The sequence below is a fragment of the Phodopus roborovskii genome, unplaced genomic scaffold (genome assembly GCF_943737965.1).
Source record: "Phodopus roborovskii unplaced genomic scaffold, PHOROB, whole genome shotgun sequence".
Classification (NCBI taxonomy): domain Eukaryota; kingdom Metazoa; phylum Chordata; class Mammalia; order Rodentia; family Cricetidae; genus Phodopus; species Phodopus roborovskii.
Window position 1 is genome coordinate 11,800,977 of NW_026126567.1, and position 16,666 is coordinate 11,817,642.

Genomic DNA, 16,666 nt, shown 5'->3' on the forward strand with positions numbered 1-16,666 from the left:
GTACCTACCATCTTTCTCATATGTTGTGAGGTTATCATGAAACTTACTGAGATGATCAGAGCCCTGCGGAGGCGACAGGATTAACAATGCCGTCACCCCGTGAAAAATGAAGTAAGGGCAGAGATTTAAAACTCCAAAACTCTTAGAGACAGTGGTGAATGCTGCACTGCAGACCCCCTAGCCGCTGGCCCTGCCTTCCTGACTTGCCTTTTCCTGGCTGCGTTGAATGCCTTTGGTTTGCACCTAGGTGGACCCCAAGCAGCTGCTGGAAGATGGAATAAGGAAAGAGCTAGTTAAGCGAGTTGCTTTCGCCCTCCACAGGGGACTGATCTTCAACCCTCGGGCCAAGGTACTGTGCCCAGAGTGGACCTGTCACTCAGCTCACATGTGCGACGGAGCACCATTCCTAACAAGCTAGGTCCTTCTCTCTCCTGCATTCCCAGTATGTGACCTGTGGTCCCAACAACTGATAATGCTTCTATAACCCAAGGATAAGAAAATCCCTTTAAAACCAGTTCTCTCCCTCTGCTCCTCCCGTGGGTAAGAACTGAACTGATACTTATGATTCAGCTACTCATTGCCAAGACCTTGTGTATCATAAAGCAGATAGAAATTATAAAGACTGTGTTTGTATTGACATTTGCATCATCTATTTAAAAGGGCGGTAGTTTTTTAAAAGAGGAAAATGAATAAGCCTGAAATTTTTACATACAATATGTTCACGTCAGTAAATTCAACTTAAGTGTTAGGAGTATAATATTAGATGTGTTCATCAGCTGATACTGGTGAAATCATCAGTATTCATCCTAATGTCCTTGGTGTAAGGCTTCCTTCCAAAGGCAGTCTAGTCTTGGCTGAGTATTTAAGAACACTGTCAGCAACGCTCGCTGCTAAAGGAAGATTTCTAAAGCTTTAACTGTGTGCGGTCATGGCCAAGGTGCCTTAGTTAGTGTGTCATTTAATGTGGGTGCTAAGCGTTATTGACAGGTTTCCTGTCCTTCTGTATAGCCGAGTGAGTTGATGCCCAAGCTGAAAGGTCTGGGAGCCACCATGGATGGGTTCCATCGTTCCTTTGAGTACATACAGGACTATGTCAGCATTTACGGTCTGAAGATCTGGCAGGAGGAGGTCTCTCGGATTATAAATTATAGCGTGGAGCAAGAATGTAATAACTTCTTAAGAACAAAGGTATTTAATAGTTTCTTTTTCAATTCTTCACTATTATCTATTGTTTCTCATATTTGAAATGACACTCCCAATTTTGGGTGTTTTGTCTGATAATTTTACGGAAAGCCATTCGTCCCACAGAGCACCTTCAGGAGACTTCAGGGGAGAAGGAGAGTTGACATGGGGCCGGGTCTCACAGAGCTTTCTGTGCTCTGGACAAAGCAGGTGGAACTAAGTGGCTGTGGCAGCTGCCACTCTGCTTGTTAGAGCCCAGGCCTTGAGAGGGAGAGAGACTCGGGCCCTCTCTTGACTTTGAAATGCTGTCTGACTTGTTCAGGGCCCCCAGAACCCTCCCATGGGAGCACTGGCGCCCTGCATCCCACCATCCCACCGGCAGCACGGGCTTCTGCCTCCCTCGGATCCTAACCAGAAGCTGCCGCTGTCCACTTGCTAACTTAGCTGAACTTGCAGTGAAGGTGCCTTTTTTTGGTGTGTCCTCCCGTAATGGCTGTCCCGTACCCTACCTTCTACCTTCGCGTGTCTTCTCTTAAAAGTGGGTTGTTTTCCTTTTTTCTTCTTTTCATGAACCATATAATAGCGCTGAACTGAAGTGCCACTGCTTTTAGACAGCATTTAGCAAGGAACTGACACACGCCCGTGACACTTTCAAAAGATTATTTAAGGTTATGATACTTTAGATTTTTAGATTACGCTGTCCATTTCTACTCACAAGACAGAAATCCTAAGTCTGTCTGTCTCTCCGTACGCTAACTTTTCTGCAGCCAGGCTAGTGTCCAGCTCACTGTTTAGCTGAGGATGACCCTCCCTAGCTCTGGGATCACAGGGCTGCATTGGTGTGCCTGGTTGACGGGCTGTGGGTGGAGTCCAGGGCACTGTTCCCGCTAGGCAGATACTCCACCAGCTGAGCTACCTCCCCAGCCTCCACTTCCCTTTTTAATGGTTGTTACTTTCCTTTTTTTACATTCTGTGTAGCATTGGTGTCAATTTCAAATTTTTCCCTTCAGCGCCAAGCAACATTTGTTGCTCTTCATGCAGTGCTTGTGAGATTGTGTAGAGAAAAGATCCCCAATGACACTGGCAGGGTTGAACAAGACATTTATGGTTTTGTGTTCTAGATTCAAGACTGGCAGAGTATGTATCAGTCCACTCACATTCCCATTCCTAAATTCGCACCTGTGGATGAGTCCATTACATTTATTGGTCGACTCTGCAGAGAAATCCTGCGGATCACAGACCCCAAGTAAGTATTTCTGAGTGCGACTGGGCCTGTGATTTGAGGCTGTGTCACTGAGATGTGGGCTCCCTTGTCCCTAGCCCTTGGCAGCTCGTCAACATGCTTATTTCTTAGCCCGGGACCAAGTACTTGCTATTGTCTGGTGATCACTGAGCATGCCGCCCGCATCTGCATACTTACTCCTTATCATAACCTTAGGAGGTAGGCACTGTTGCTCTTAGCACTTTAAAGATGAAGAAATTCAGACCCAAAAGCTTACTGTCCTGCCCATCATGTATAGTTGGCAAGCAGTATACAGTGCAGGCCAAGCTCCTGGCTCCCAGAGAGCTGCTAGTCAAGGTCACACCATGAGCAGTCAACACGCATCCTGGTCACATGGGTTCGTGTGACTTCAGCAGGGACTGAATGCAAAGCTCCCGTGATTCAAGCTCTTCCTAAGAGTGTCTGGTGGGTACCGTGGTGCCTCTCAGTAAACCCAGCTAACCCATTTCCTCTTCCTGTGTGCCTCAGAGGACGTAGCACACTAAGAACGGCACAGAAAAGAGCGGGTCTGTGTCTTGTGGTCAGCTGACCCCTGTGCATAAGCTCACCGAGGACCATGATGGAGGACTTGGCCGCAGAAAGCAATGCTCCCCATTCTCTCCCCCACGTACCTGTGTCCTGTTGAATGCATATGCATTCCTTAAGCACTCCATACCGCCTTCTGGTCCAGACCTGTTTTATCTCAAGATTTAGGAAGGTTAATAAACTGTAGATAAACTTTTCAAGATTTCTATTGGAAACATTTTTTTTTTTTTTTTTTTTTTTTTTGTCACAGGCAATAGTCCTTTGTGTGAATGGCCTGAATCACCAAGCCATGTGACTGGGAATTTGTTATTAGAAGTAGGGTCCTCACAAATGTCACATCCAAAGTGCCAGCACTGGGTAATAAAGGGATACCTTGAAGCCTGAGTGTAAAAGATGTATGCACTTTTGCAAACCATCCTGGGTTTTGTTTTGTTTTTTTCCCACATGTACTTCCAAGTCAACTTCTTACTCCTGAGGCTTTCAGCTCCTTCTTAAGCCCCAAGTGTGGGTGGTGGTGTTTATAACATGAGGCCTACATGTGTGGATGGTGGATAGTGGTGTTTGTATCATGAGGCCTACATGTGTGGATGGTGGTGTTTCTAACATGCAGTCTACATGTGTGGATGATGGTTGGTGGGGTTTATAACATGAGGCCTACATATGTAGAGTTTGCCAGAACTGCAAAGGCAGGGGCTACACCCCAAACCTGCTGAATCAGATTATCAGGAGTGGAATGTGGACATCTGTGCCATCTGCAGGCTCTACCAGTCATGAAGGCCCCTCCTCCATGGCACGAGATTCAAAGCTTTGAAATTATATAGCCTTGGGACCGGGCCTTCCTTGCCCACCATCCTCTCCCCTCTAAACTGGGGGTTGAGTAGCTTGTGTGTCACGGAGCTCTTTGAGGTGACATAGGTAACACTAAGTGCTCGGTGGCTGATGTGTTGGGGGCTTTGCCGCGCTTGTCATCATACTCTGTTCCCAAGACTAAGAAGGATCACTGAGAGATGCTGGCAGGATGGGCATCTGCCATTTAACGAGCTGGGCAGCGAGTGCATAGCTTCATCTTCCCTCTCGGACGTTACCGTTCAAAGATCCTGAGTTTCTTCTTTAACAGTGGGATTGATGTTAGGCTCTCACTGTCCCCAGGCCCTGGAAATTTCAAGAACACCCTGTAGAAAGGACGATAGGCTTTAGCGTCCTCCAACCTGGCAGCAGCTGAAATGAACTGCCCTCTCAGCATGGCTGTCAGTGGTAGCAGCCGAGCGGAAATAAATAAAACTGAGGAAGCAGCAGCAGTTAGGGAAGGAGGCCTAGCCGAGGGTTACTTCCTGTGACATCAGGCAGACAAGATTAAGTATGGGGTCCCGAAGGAACCTGGAAACACAAGTCATAACAAGTAGTGACTGCAGCCTGCAGTCCCTGCACGCGGGAGGTTGAGGCAGGGCCGGCGCACGTGCAGGCTGTGGCACACCACATGGTAAGCCTGTAGAGCAGCCAAAGCTCACAGCCCATGCCCTGAGCTGCGGTGCCCTGAGCTGCGGTGCCCCAGCGCCCATCCCACACCTTTGACCTGCTGGGACTTTTGCTTGTGCTTTTGTCTTAGAGTGACGTGTTACATTGACCAGCTGAACACTTGGTATGACATGAAAACTCATCAAGAGGTGACCAGCAGCCGACTCTTCTCAGAAATCCAGAACACCTTGGGGACCTTCGGTCTGAATGGCTTGGACAGGCTCCTGTGCTTCATGATTGTGAAGGAGTTACAGGTGAGCCTGGAACCCTCACCAGGCACTTCCCTCACTGCTGAGGGAAAATAATCTGGCAAGCAGCTTAAGGACTCACAGTTTGAGAGTCTGGTCCCTCACGGAGGGAAAGGCCTGCCTTCCAGAATGGCTCCCTCTGTGTTCACACATAAGAAGCAGCTGGCCACACTGCTCCTATCAGGAAGCAGAGAGAGACGGATGTCGGTGCTTGGCCCACCCTCTGCTCCTAACGTAGTCTTGGACCCCAGTTTATGGGATGGTGTTGTCCTGCTCAGCATGCGTCTTCCCTTTGCCATTAAGCTTCTCCGTTAACATCCAGACACGCTTTAGTGGTTCTGCCTGCAGAGAAGACAAAGACTGCCTGTTACAGACCCGAGTGTCTGGTTTCTACCTGGGACGCATAACAACAGGTCTCACCTGACAAACGTGGCGTCCTTCATGACTTCTCACCCTGGAGTTAGGCATGGGCGAGAAGAGTAAACTAGAATTTCTTTGTACTTTTGCTGGTTAATTCAATTAATTAATTAGTTAATTTCAATTTGGGAAAGAGAGACTTGGGTTGGAAGCCTTACCTCCTCCTTCTAGTCATTGTTCCTAGTAGGAAGCTGGGTGTCTGCCACCTTCCCATTTAGAGGCTGGTGACCAAGGTGGATGGTGTTGTACACAGCATTTGAGTTAACTGGAGTTTACAGTTGTTGTGTTTGAATTTTGATCATGGCTTCTTGTTTGTAGAATTTCCTCAGTATGTTTCAGAAAATTATCCTGAGAGATAGAACTGTTCAAGATACTTTGAAAACACTCATGAATGCGGTCAGCCCCCTGAAAAGCATTGTGGGTAAGTGTCCTGAGACTCCCCACGGTGGAGATGATGCTGTGCTGTACCCTTCCCAGATTTACTGGGTTAAGATTGTACTTTAACTTTCAGCAAATTCAAGTAAAGTTTATGTTTCGGCCATCACTAAGACACAGAAGATTTGGACCGCTTACCTGGACGCCATAATGAAGGTACGCTATGGGAAGCAGGATTATCAACACTGTATAAAGAAAGTATGTTATGGGGGCAAAATAATCAATGCTGTTTTGTAAATTACTACTTTCCTATGACACTGTGTGTATGGAAATGTATTCCTTTTGTCATTAAGACATCTTCCACAACTTCCTGTTATTTCTCACACCTGTCGTTCCTTTACCCATCTCTCTGCAGCTACCATTAACCAGGCTTTTCATGGACCCCCACTTGCTCAAGAAAACATATTCTTTCCAAAATGCCTCCCAATCAGAGCTGCTTCTGCCCAAGGAAATGGGCATTTTCCTCCGTGGGCATGTGATGCTCTGCTCTGTGGATGTACAGATCAGGCGTCTGTAATCTGTAACCCTCACAGCATTGCAACAGGGAAGTGTTCCTTCCCTCCCATGTCTTCGGGAGCATAGACTATCCACATCTATGGATAAAGAAAGCACCATGTCTGTGGAAATGAGGACGAAAGACAAATGAAGCCGTTAATTCTTTAGATAAAAGCTTATTTTAGTATCCAGACGCCTAGCTTGTACAAGCAAGGACACAGTGAAACCACTAATTTGGACTGTCCCGTGGGTGTTAAGAAAGGGTTATTACATACATGAAGCTGCAGTGTGGCTCTCTGTAGTGCTAGAGAGATCAGCCTGAGGCATTTGGAAGAGGCATTGCCATGGCTACCTCAGAGCATGTAGCAAACTGGTGACTGCCAAAGGCACATCCCTCGAATGTTCTCCAGCTCTGTTTACAAGCTGGTGATGGCTCTCAAGGGCTCTGTGTGTCACATCTGTGTTCTGTCACTTGTCCTCAGGTTGGGCAGATGCAGATCCTGAGACAGCAGATCGCCAATGAGCTCAACTCTTCCTGTCGATTTGATTCCAGACATCTGGCCGCTGCTCTGGACAATCTCAATAAGTGAGTGCCAGGGCCAAGACGGCCACCTGTGGGCTTGCACTGCCTCCCTTCCCAGCCCCCACACTCACGCCGTGTTCCTTTAGGCCTCTATAGCTCACTATAGCTAATGTACAGCAGCACTACTAGATCCATGTCCCAGCTAATAAAACTGTTGTTAGCAGAGTCTCCAAGAGCTGGACTCTAAAGAGCTAAGCACGGTTTCCCAGGGAGCAGGGGAAGCAGGGTAACTGATACATCTGGGATGCACACAGCCCCTCCTTTCCCTGCTGCTGCCCGCCTGCTCAGATAAACAATCCAAGCGTCACCATCCCAATGTCAGCTCTGCTAACAAACAGGTCTTAGAAACCGTCTGGCTAGTTCACAGAGTGTAACTGTGGGGCTGCAGAGATGGCTCAGCAGTCAAGAGCACTGGCTGCTCTTCCAGGGGACCAGTGTGTGGTTCCCAGCACCCTGTCAGACGGTTAACACGCACCTGTAACTCCAGCCCCAGGGCATCAGAGGTCTCCATGCACACACACACACACACACACACACACACACACACACACACACACACACACACACACATTTTTTTTCTTTTGTAACTGAGGAGTGAAATCACTTGATATAGGTTGACTTCAGAACACGAAGTGACTGTAGGTCAGGTTCAGTGACATTCAGTCACAGATCTGGTGTCATAAGGATAAAACTTGGGTACAGATGTACAAACTCAACTGACCACGCATGTTTATCGCCACTTTTCTACTCCATTAGGGCTCTCCTGGCCGACATTGAAGCCCACTATCGGGACCCTTCGCTTCCCTACCCCAAAGAAGATAACACACTCTTATATGAAATCACAGCCTATCTGGAGGCAGCTGGCATTCACAACCCTCTGAATAAGGTTAATGACTAAAATATAAAATGGGGGGGGGGGTCAGGGCTCTGTGGTGACTTTGTCTAGGTAACAGATCACTGAAAATATTCCAGAAACCTACATTCAGCCCCCCAGAACCCTATACTGTCAGGTTCTAACCTTTTTAAAATGATGTCACCTCCCTGGCTATGAGACTGATGTTGGCCAGGGTTCAGGAAAAGTTTAAGCGCAGTGTCCGTGCAGGTCCCCCTGGGGTTGGGACAGTCACACTGCTCTGTCTTGCCTGTCAGTGCTTCCCCCTGGAGACCAGCAGGGACGGCAGTTACAGGCCAGGCCCATCATTCTACAGCTCCCAGTGCCAGAACCACCAGGCGGTACAGGGTTTCTCGCTGACTCCGTGCCAGATCTTGTAGGGCGGTCCCCATCCTAAACTGACATCAGTGCCTGTACTTGCCATGTGTCTTCCTAGTATGAGTGTTTATATGTATTAATGCAGAAACAGGTCCATTTGAGAGGGTTACCCTGGTTACTTCAAAGATTCTAAATTATAATAATAAAACCCTGTCCCCAAATAAAACAAAGATGATGAACTTAAAGGGCAGCTGACATTGCAGTGCTCTGTGCTGAGCAGCCCATGACAGAGGCCATCCTTAGGTGAGGGAGGAGCCTGGGGCTTGGAAAGGTCAAGGACTTCCCAGGGCCTCCACACTAACGGGGAAGCTAGCCAGTGATAAGAGCCTGGGCTCTGAAGCAGTGCACTGTCCTGTCTTCTGTGGACTGGAGGCCCGCTGAGGGGTGGCATGGCTTTGTGTGCCCTGACTTTCCTGCCATGTTAACTGGGAGGGAGACTGCCTGTGGGAAGCAGGTGACAAAGGAGGACTTTGCTTTCTTCCTCAGCATTTGCTGTCGCTCTCCGTTTTTAAGATGTGTTTTATCTGTATGAGGACTTGCCTACCTGTACGTGTGTGCCCGTTATGTCTGCCTGATGCCCAAGGAGACCAGAAGGTGGTGTCAGATCCCTAGAGCTGGAATTAGGGGAATTGTGAGCCCCGTGTTAGTGCTGCAAAGCGAACTTGAGCCCCCTGAGGAGAGCCCATGGTTAGCCGCCGGGCCCCTCATCTTCACTGCTTCATCCCACTGCCCCTTGCCATTCTTACTCGTCACCTCCTGCCCCTCCTTTTAGAAGCAATAATAACAGAATCTGGGGGGTAGGATCTCTGGTCTGTAAGCAAAGCTTTTCTTTCCAGAAGGACTGAAGCACATAGGTGCCTGCATTTACATGGGGCCATAGATAAGTAACTCTGCAAAGGCAGCAAATGATGGAACCCTCCCAGCTACAGGAAGTCAGAAGAGCAAACAGAAGGGACAGCAGAGCTTTCTGTTTGAAACACGGAGTCCGTGATGCTCTGTGACAAGAAACCAGCCCTCTGTCTGCTTTCTCTTCCAGATTTACATAACAACGAAGCGCTTACCCTACTTCCCGATCGTCAACTTTCTCTTCTTGATTGCTCAGTTGCCAAAACTTCAGTATAACAAAAATCTAGGTACGATGCCAAGGATTTTGCTTTGTAATAAACAAGCAGTAAGTCAATGTCTAAGGACAGCATTCTGAATATAACACTGTCAGTCATCATGTTTTTTCGTAACCAAATGCACACGGGTGAAATACTGTCACTACGCCACTGCAACATAATGCCACTGATGGAATGTGCACTGTGGGTTCCAAATCAGATGAGCACACCTGCCTCTCACAGACTGCAGCATCTTTACTTGGTTCCCCTCATTCAATGCATAAGTAACTGATTGTGGTATAAAAGAAACTTCTTTATATTCAGATTCTGTTCCTGCAAGCTTCCTTCTGTTGCTGGCTACCAGGACTGTCATAGGAGTTACAGTGCATGTAGTTAAGGAGATAGAGCTAATAAGTGAGTATCTCAGACAGAAACGTATACATGGTTACATGTCAGAATATTTGCTACAAACAATACATATCCAAGGCTTTTGATACAGGTGTCCTGGCTAGTACCATAACTAGTCATTTTGTTGATCAGTTTATTGTGAGCATCTCTATAATTGCCCAGAAGATTCCCAGTTCTTCCTCTGTCTCCTGACTTTTTGTCTAACTAAGTGGAATTTCTTAATGCACTGTATATTTAGCTGGTCTAAAAGTACCATCAGAAGCTAGCACTACAGCCTTTCAGCCACTAGGACTGTGAGGACATTTCTACCAATGGTACTTGTTACTACTGTCTGCTTAACCCTTCAAATGTGTCTCTTCCTTATTTTCCTTCCTATCTCCTAAATGTTTTTACAGTAAACTCGTGGAATCTCTTTTGGATTTTTAATTGGTGGTGGTGAGGTATTTTGTTTGTTTGTTTTTTTGGTTTGGTTTGGTTTGGTTTGGTTTGGTTTGGTTTGGTTTGGTTTGGTTTGGTTTGGTTTGGTTTGGTTTGGTTTGGTTTATCAAGACAGGGTTTCTCTGTATAGGTTTGAATCCTGTCCTGGAACTCACTCTGCAAACCAGGCTGGCCTCGAACTCACAGAGATCCACCTGCCTCTGCTTCCCAAGTACTGGGATTAAAGGCGTGCACCACCACCTGCCTGTTGGTTGGTTGGTTTGCTTGTTTGTTTGTTTTAATCCTCTCATTCAGAAACTTTCACTGGTCCTCGTCATTGTTCCTCTCCCAATTCCTATTAGTTCTACCTGTTGCCAAGCACTGTGCCTTTGGTAAGGGAAGGCAGCGTTGATTCATTGGTGCTGGGTTAGGGAAGGCAGTGTTGATTGATTGGTGCTGGGTTAGGGAAGGCAGTGTTGATTGATTGGTGCTGGGTTAGGGAAGGCGGCGTTGATTGGATTCTACCTTGACCTCTTCCCACCAAGTGCTCACAGGTGCTGATTCCGTCTGTTCATATTGGTCAAACCAACTAATGACCACCCCATGTTAGTGGAAGCTTCATCTCCAGATCCACAAATGCTAGTTTCACAGTGGCCCCTGTGACTAGTAAATATTTCCTCGCAGACTTTGGTTTACCAGTTCATTTTATCTTTTATGTTAAGGGCTACAAACCATCCAAGTTATTGTTTGCATCTGGTGTAAGGTGGGGTCAAGTTCATCATCCATGAAGCTGTGCAATTCGGTGTCAGGTTTTGCTAAGATTTCCCTTTCTCTACTAAGTTGCTGGTTGTATTTGTGGAAAGTCAGTGGATCATCCGATGGTCACTGTTTTGAACTCTGTCCTGATGCATGGATAGGTCTTCATGCCAGTACTGTTGAATGTGACTTTGTAGCCTTGGAGGCAGGTGGTATACATCTTCTAACATTTCCACGGGTTTCCCAGAAGGTCCTAAACCCCACCTCCTGCCCAGCATGGCCATCCAGGCAGGCCAGAGTCTCCAGATTTTGAGAGAGGTCCCCAGTGAGAAAGCAGACAGTGTGTGGGCACACGCTAATCTCCCTCCTTCCACTCTCTTGACTTCAGCTGGTTCATTTCTCAACACTCAACATGGCTTTCACAGATACTTTTAAGACATCTTAACTGATTTTTACCTAATGAGGTCCTTCTGGGTGTCTGGAATACCATGCTGCCGTTAACTGAAGTCAAGTTGTTAGGTGACTTTTCTTCTGTCATTCTCATGAATGTACATCTTACGTCTCTACCATAGAGTGCATTAACAATACAGAACAAAATAAACAGTAATGATAAAACCTAAGTCCTTCGGACTTTAGCATGCCCCAGCTCAGAATTACTGTCTCCTCAAAATAATGCCCTGCCAGCCGTGATGGCATTGATGACAGCTGATACTTAGTGAATGTTGTCAGAAGCAAGTAGCTCACTGGGTATTGTCACTTTTCCCTTACAGGCATGGTCTGCCGGAAACCTGCCGACCCTGTGGACTGGCCGCCACTCGTCCTGGGACTGCTCACTCTGCTGAAGCAGTTTCACTCCCGGTACACGGAGCAGTTCCTGGCACTGATTGGCCAGTTTATTCGCTCCACAATGGAGCAGTGCACAAGGTACAGAGGACCAACCAGAAACATGGAACTTAATGTCACAAAAAGGGACTGCAGCCTCTCGTGACAAGTCCCTCTCATTGCTGTTCTGGCAGGACCAGGGAATAGCTGCTGCTCCTCTATAAACAGGTCAGGACACCTGCCCGTGTTTGGAGCAGTTACCTCCAGTGCCTGTCCTCGGCCACCCTGCCAGGAAGGTTTCCATAGTTGTACTGGCAGGGACACTTTAAGACTGGCTCTTGATGGAAATTAGTAGACGTTAATGGATTTCTTCCTCTGAGAAGGAAAGTGCAGACCTGAGACTGTCCTGTAGAATCCAGCTCTCAGAACCCAGCAATCCTGCACTCCCGCTGAACTACTCACCAAAGGGAGCCACACTCCTCAGTGTCAACACCACCAAGTCAAGGGTCCACACACTAAAGGAGTGATTCCTCAGTGTCAAGGCCAGGGACAAGGCTAGTTTGTGGCATATAACAAAACAGGAATCACAAGTTGCTATGGGATAACAAAGCGAATCAGCCTTCCGTTTCTTCTAGTTCTTTGCTCCCTTCTCTTCAATTGTGGATTTTCTAGGGTAGGAAAAAACAAAAGCCATGGCGCTAGGATGCTCAACCTGAGCTTCCTCATCTGCTGCCTGAAGGGGTCAGCATAACTGAAGCATTTCTGTCTGGTCACATCACCACCTGCTGGTTTTGCCAATCTAACACAGATCTTTCTGCTGTGCTAGATAGGTCCTCAAGTGCACCGGGCAGGCACTTAAGCCAGGTCACACCCTGTCCTACCTTTACTCTCAGAGAGTAAAGTTGCCTCACTGTTCCCCAGCCTGGCCCTGAATTTAGACTGCAGCCCAGTTAGTTGTTAAATTTGCAATTCTCCTGCAACAGCCTCCAGAGTGGGTGGAACTGTAGATCTGGTACCACCAGTCCTGGCTAGTCATTTACTTTCAAAAGAACATGCAAAACAAACGTACTGGAAGCCTAGAGGATGGGAAAGTGTTGGACTGTTAGACATTGATTGAGTCATGCGGTATGAAAGGAAGATGGGTCTAAACAGACTACAGGATAATTATCATAGGAATCAAGAGGGTGCCCTGTGGGTTTGTTACAGACTTGGTATGCTGTTCATTAGTCACATGCGAAGCAGCTAACTGACCAGACTTCTCTCACAGCCAGAAGATGCCTGAAATGCCTGCAGATGCTGTGGGTGCCCTTCTATTCCTGGAGGATTATGTTCGGTACACAAAACTCCCCCGCAAGGTAAGCCACAGACAAAGGATGCCAGTAATGACCTATCCATGAGCGATATAATAGCAGCCTATTCTGAAGTCCATTGTGCCTCTTCCCTGAGCATTGGAGGGCTTCTCTCCCCCTCCTCACTCTCCACCCTCCTCAGGGTCAGCTCTGTGAGATGAGCAATCAAGGAAGGGATTTCTAGCTGGTCAGGGAAAGAAATGACCACAGGTTTCTCTTCCTAACAGCCTAGGGCCCACAGCACATTAAGTCCAGGCCACAGCCAAAGCTTATATGGCCACTGCTTCCCAAAATGAATTGCTATTTACCATCTAGGAAATCCCTTCCCCTCTAAATAATGGTCAACCTTGGGAAGTTTAAGCACAAAGGAGAGCTTGTTTTAAGAAATGTAAAGACTGTCAGGCAGTGGTAGCACACGCCTTTAATCCCAGCACTTGGAAGGCAGAGACAGACAGGTCTCTTGAGCTGAGGCCAACCTCGTTTACAGAGCAAGTTCCTGGATAGCCAGGAACCTCCCCCCCCCCAAAAAAAAAAGACATGTAAACAAAGACAAGAATGTAAAGACATATAACATAATGAGAAAGATAGTTTCTTGTCTTTTAAAATTAATAGTTAAAAATAGGATCCAGCAAAATGGATTATTTGGCACTCGATGCCAACTTGACAATCCCAGTTCAGCCCCCAGAACCCATTTGGGAGATGGAGAGAACTGGCCCCCACACGATGTCCTTTGACCTCTAGAGCCTTCCTAGGCCTGTGTGCACCAATAGTATGTGGGGGAATTGGAGGTGCTTTCCTAACAAAGCCAAAGGTGATCTTTGATGAGCATGAGGTACCTAGTGAAATGACTCTTGTCAGGACTACAGAAGGCTCGTGATGGTATCAGTGACACTTGCTCCAATTTTTGTGGTATAGATGTCAGATAATAAAATAAGTGAAACTAAATACGACAGATTTGGGTGGAAAACCAAACGTGTGTTGTTTAATAGGATAATGAGAACCTAGCAGAATCATGGGGAAATTTTGAAATGAGCTCAGATGGTTGGGGTGTAACTCAGAGGTAGAGCAAGCCCTGGGTTCAATGCCAGAACTGAAAAATTAAAAAGATGACTGAGAGTTGGGGATGGTAGCACACACCTTTAATCCCAGCACTTTCGAGGCAGAGGCAGGTGGATTTCTGTGAGTTCAAAACCAGCCTGGTCTATATAGCAGGTTCCAGGCCAGCCAAGGCTACATAGTGAGATCTTGTCTCAAAAATCAAACAACTTAAATAATAGACAAAATAACTTAAAATATGAGAAAAAGGCACCATCATGGAGGAATGAAGGGGATGGTGTAATTAAGACTACTAGAGACTGAAGCAGTGTCGCGGTGGTTAACACGCATACTGCTCTTGCAGAGGACCCGAGTTTGACTCCCAGCACCCACAGCAGCCAGTTTAAAACTACCTGTAACTTCAGCTGCAGGGTATCTGAGGTGCCTCTCAACTCCAGACACATAAATGAGTAACAATAGACACTAGAAGAAATAGATGGATGTATCTTACTTCTGACCAGCCTTTTTTCGACTGACATGCTTAAGCTTCTCAAAATCTTAAGCTTTGAAAGTCTGTTTCAAATGAGGGATTTGCAAATTAAACATATCATCGATACCTAGCTTACAGGTTTGTGTGATTATAATCAAAGCCCAGGTTAATCTTTGACTTGCTTTTTAAAATTTTTATGACTATAAAGGACTTTGGAAAAGCATTCTTACATAGAATATGTTAATGTTAACAAATAAAACTGCAAAAATGAGAGTAGTGTGGTTCTGGTAGACTAGCAGGACCAGTGGACAAAGTCTGTGCATTGGCTCGGACAAAATGATACCTCATATCAGAAAAGAAACAGACCATAGCCATATGGTGGCACTGGGGCAGGTGACTCATGGTGTGGGCTCAAAATGACACCCGTGTACTTAAAATCAATGGCAGACAGTGAGTTAGTTGTGAAGCAGGTAAGTTAGCTGGCATTTAGATGAAATATGCCAACACAACTTCACCATAACACACAAAGGAGAAAGTGGAAAGGTAGATTCAGATTCAGTCTCTAATTAATATCTGATTAAATTCTGTCAGAAACCTCTTTTTTTAAAAAAGATGAAATAGGTATTAATACCTGTAAATCAAAAAGTGGACATTTATTGATCTGTGTTCTCATTCAGCTCAGTAAAGATGACCTGTTCAGTAGAGAGATGGATAAAGGGTATTAACAGGCAGTTCTTAGGGTAAACATTTGGAAAAGGCTCGACCTTACTTAAGTCCAAGGTGCAAACCAACTGGGAAATGTCGGGCTCTGTGTTGGAAGAGTTTATCTCCCTGATGTGAATGGGAATATAGCAACCCCAGCCTTTGAGCTTTATCCATCTTTTTAAATTTTGAAGATGTTTAACCTAGTCCCAGAAATTCTGCTACTAGGAACTACCTGCTAAAGATTAACACACACACAGTACATATGTGTGCAAGTGTCCATGAGAGTAGAAGGTAACATGACAGGACAAGCTCCTGGCACCTTTTTTTTTTTTTTTTTAAACCTTCTAACCTCATGCTTAACCCTCTATCAAAATATCTTTAATAAAATCTCTATGCTTAAAATTTTACATGATCCTAATTTTGAGTGAATTTGGATTTTAAGAACACAGTTTTTGTTTGATTGGTTTTGGTTTTTGAGACAGGGTTTCTCTGTGTAACGGCCCTGGGCTGGCCTTGACCTCAGATCTCTGCCTCCGCCTCCCGAGTGCTGAGATTAAAGGTGAGGGCCATCACCACAGCCAGAATACAAATGTAGTCATTGGTTTTACTATCTCAGGATCTTTGTGCTAGACACACACACACACACACACGAATTCAGCAATGTTTTCAAACTCCTCTCCGACTCACAGAGATTTCCATCCCCCACTCCAGCCTCCTTGCTTCTTTCTACTAAAGACAGTTAAGGACTGCAGGCCCCTCCAGACCTTCCTATTCTCCCCCTCTGGCCTCAGGTTTCTCCTTACTGCCTCTGAGATGTGTATTCCTAGATCAAAGTGGCCAAGCCTGCGGTTTGGAGGCAGCAGGCCTGCCCTCAAGTCTCATATGAGTGCTGCACACTAAGGGGGCACTAAGACACCAGCCATGAAAGGGCTTTCTCCTGGTTTACACGCTCATGCCAGCGCTTCACCTAATTCCAACAGACACTTTCACTTCTTGAACTTTCATTTGTAAAGTTGTGAATTTGTTCAGCTGCTACTCTGAATAATTTAGTTCTGCTTAATATTCCAGGTGGCTGAGGCACATGTGCCTAACTTCATTTTCGATGAGTTCCGAACAGTCCTGTGACTAACTTCTGCTTCGGTGACAGGACTAGCCTCATTATTTATCTTCCTGTAACTAAAATGAATTTGGGAATGAAATTTGACTATTCATGCAACGTCATTTTTCCCTCCACCATGGGAATCAGCCACTCTAAGGGAGAAGACTCTCGGCTCTGATATATTGTTTAAATCATGGTATTATATGGAATTTGCATCATGTAGAAGCAGAACTGTTTTATACCTGCCTCTTCTAACTGCAACTGTGATGGAGGAATCCATTCAGTTTTATATTCTAAAGAACTATTTGTGCAACTCCAGATCTTCAGTAAAATAATATTGCCAGTACTGAGTTGTCTGTGATTGAGAATTGACACTCACCCTGATAGAAACCCTACCTGGAAGGTGACAGGTGGCTGGGGGTGGTGGGTAGGCAGGCCTGTAAGGAGCACTGGCAGCCCAGTAGTAAACTCGATTCATGTTTCCACCACCTGGTCCCAGACAACAGGGAGCTCCCCCAGCTCCTGTAGCATTC

General features: G+C 46.2%; 1 protein-coding gene across 1 annotated transcript in view; it reads left to right on the forward strand.

The window, feature by feature from the left end:
• The window catches only part of Washc5 (WASH complex subunit 5), a 36,365-nt gene extending 19,886 nt beyond the window's left edge, over positions 1-16,479 (forward strand). Inside the window, exons 17-28 of the mRNA XM_051202648.1 lie at positions 248-349; positions 1,009-1,188; positions 2,304-2,428; positions 4,596-4,758; positions 5,488-5,590; positions 5,681-5,760; positions 6,582-6,685; positions 7,439-7,568; positions 8,989-9,085; positions 11,404-11,557; positions 12,723-12,810; positions 16,103-16,479. Coding sequence (XP_051058605.1) covers positions 248-349; positions 1,009-1,188; positions 2,304-2,428; positions 4,596-4,758; positions 5,488-5,590; positions 5,681-5,760; positions 6,582-6,685; positions 7,439-7,568; positions 8,989-9,085; positions 11,404-11,557; positions 12,723-12,810; positions 16,103-16,159 — 1,383 coding nt within the window. The 3' untranslated portion in view covers positions 16,160-16,479. The remainder of the gene's footprint in view (positions 1-247; positions 350-1,008; positions 1,189-2,303; positions 2,429-4,595; positions 4,759-5,487; positions 5,591-5,680; positions 5,761-6,581; positions 6,686-7,438; positions 7,569-8,988; positions 9,086-11,403; positions 11,558-12,722; positions 12,811-16,102) is intronic.
• The last annotated feature ends 187 nt before the right edge of the window (positions 16,480-16,666 follow it).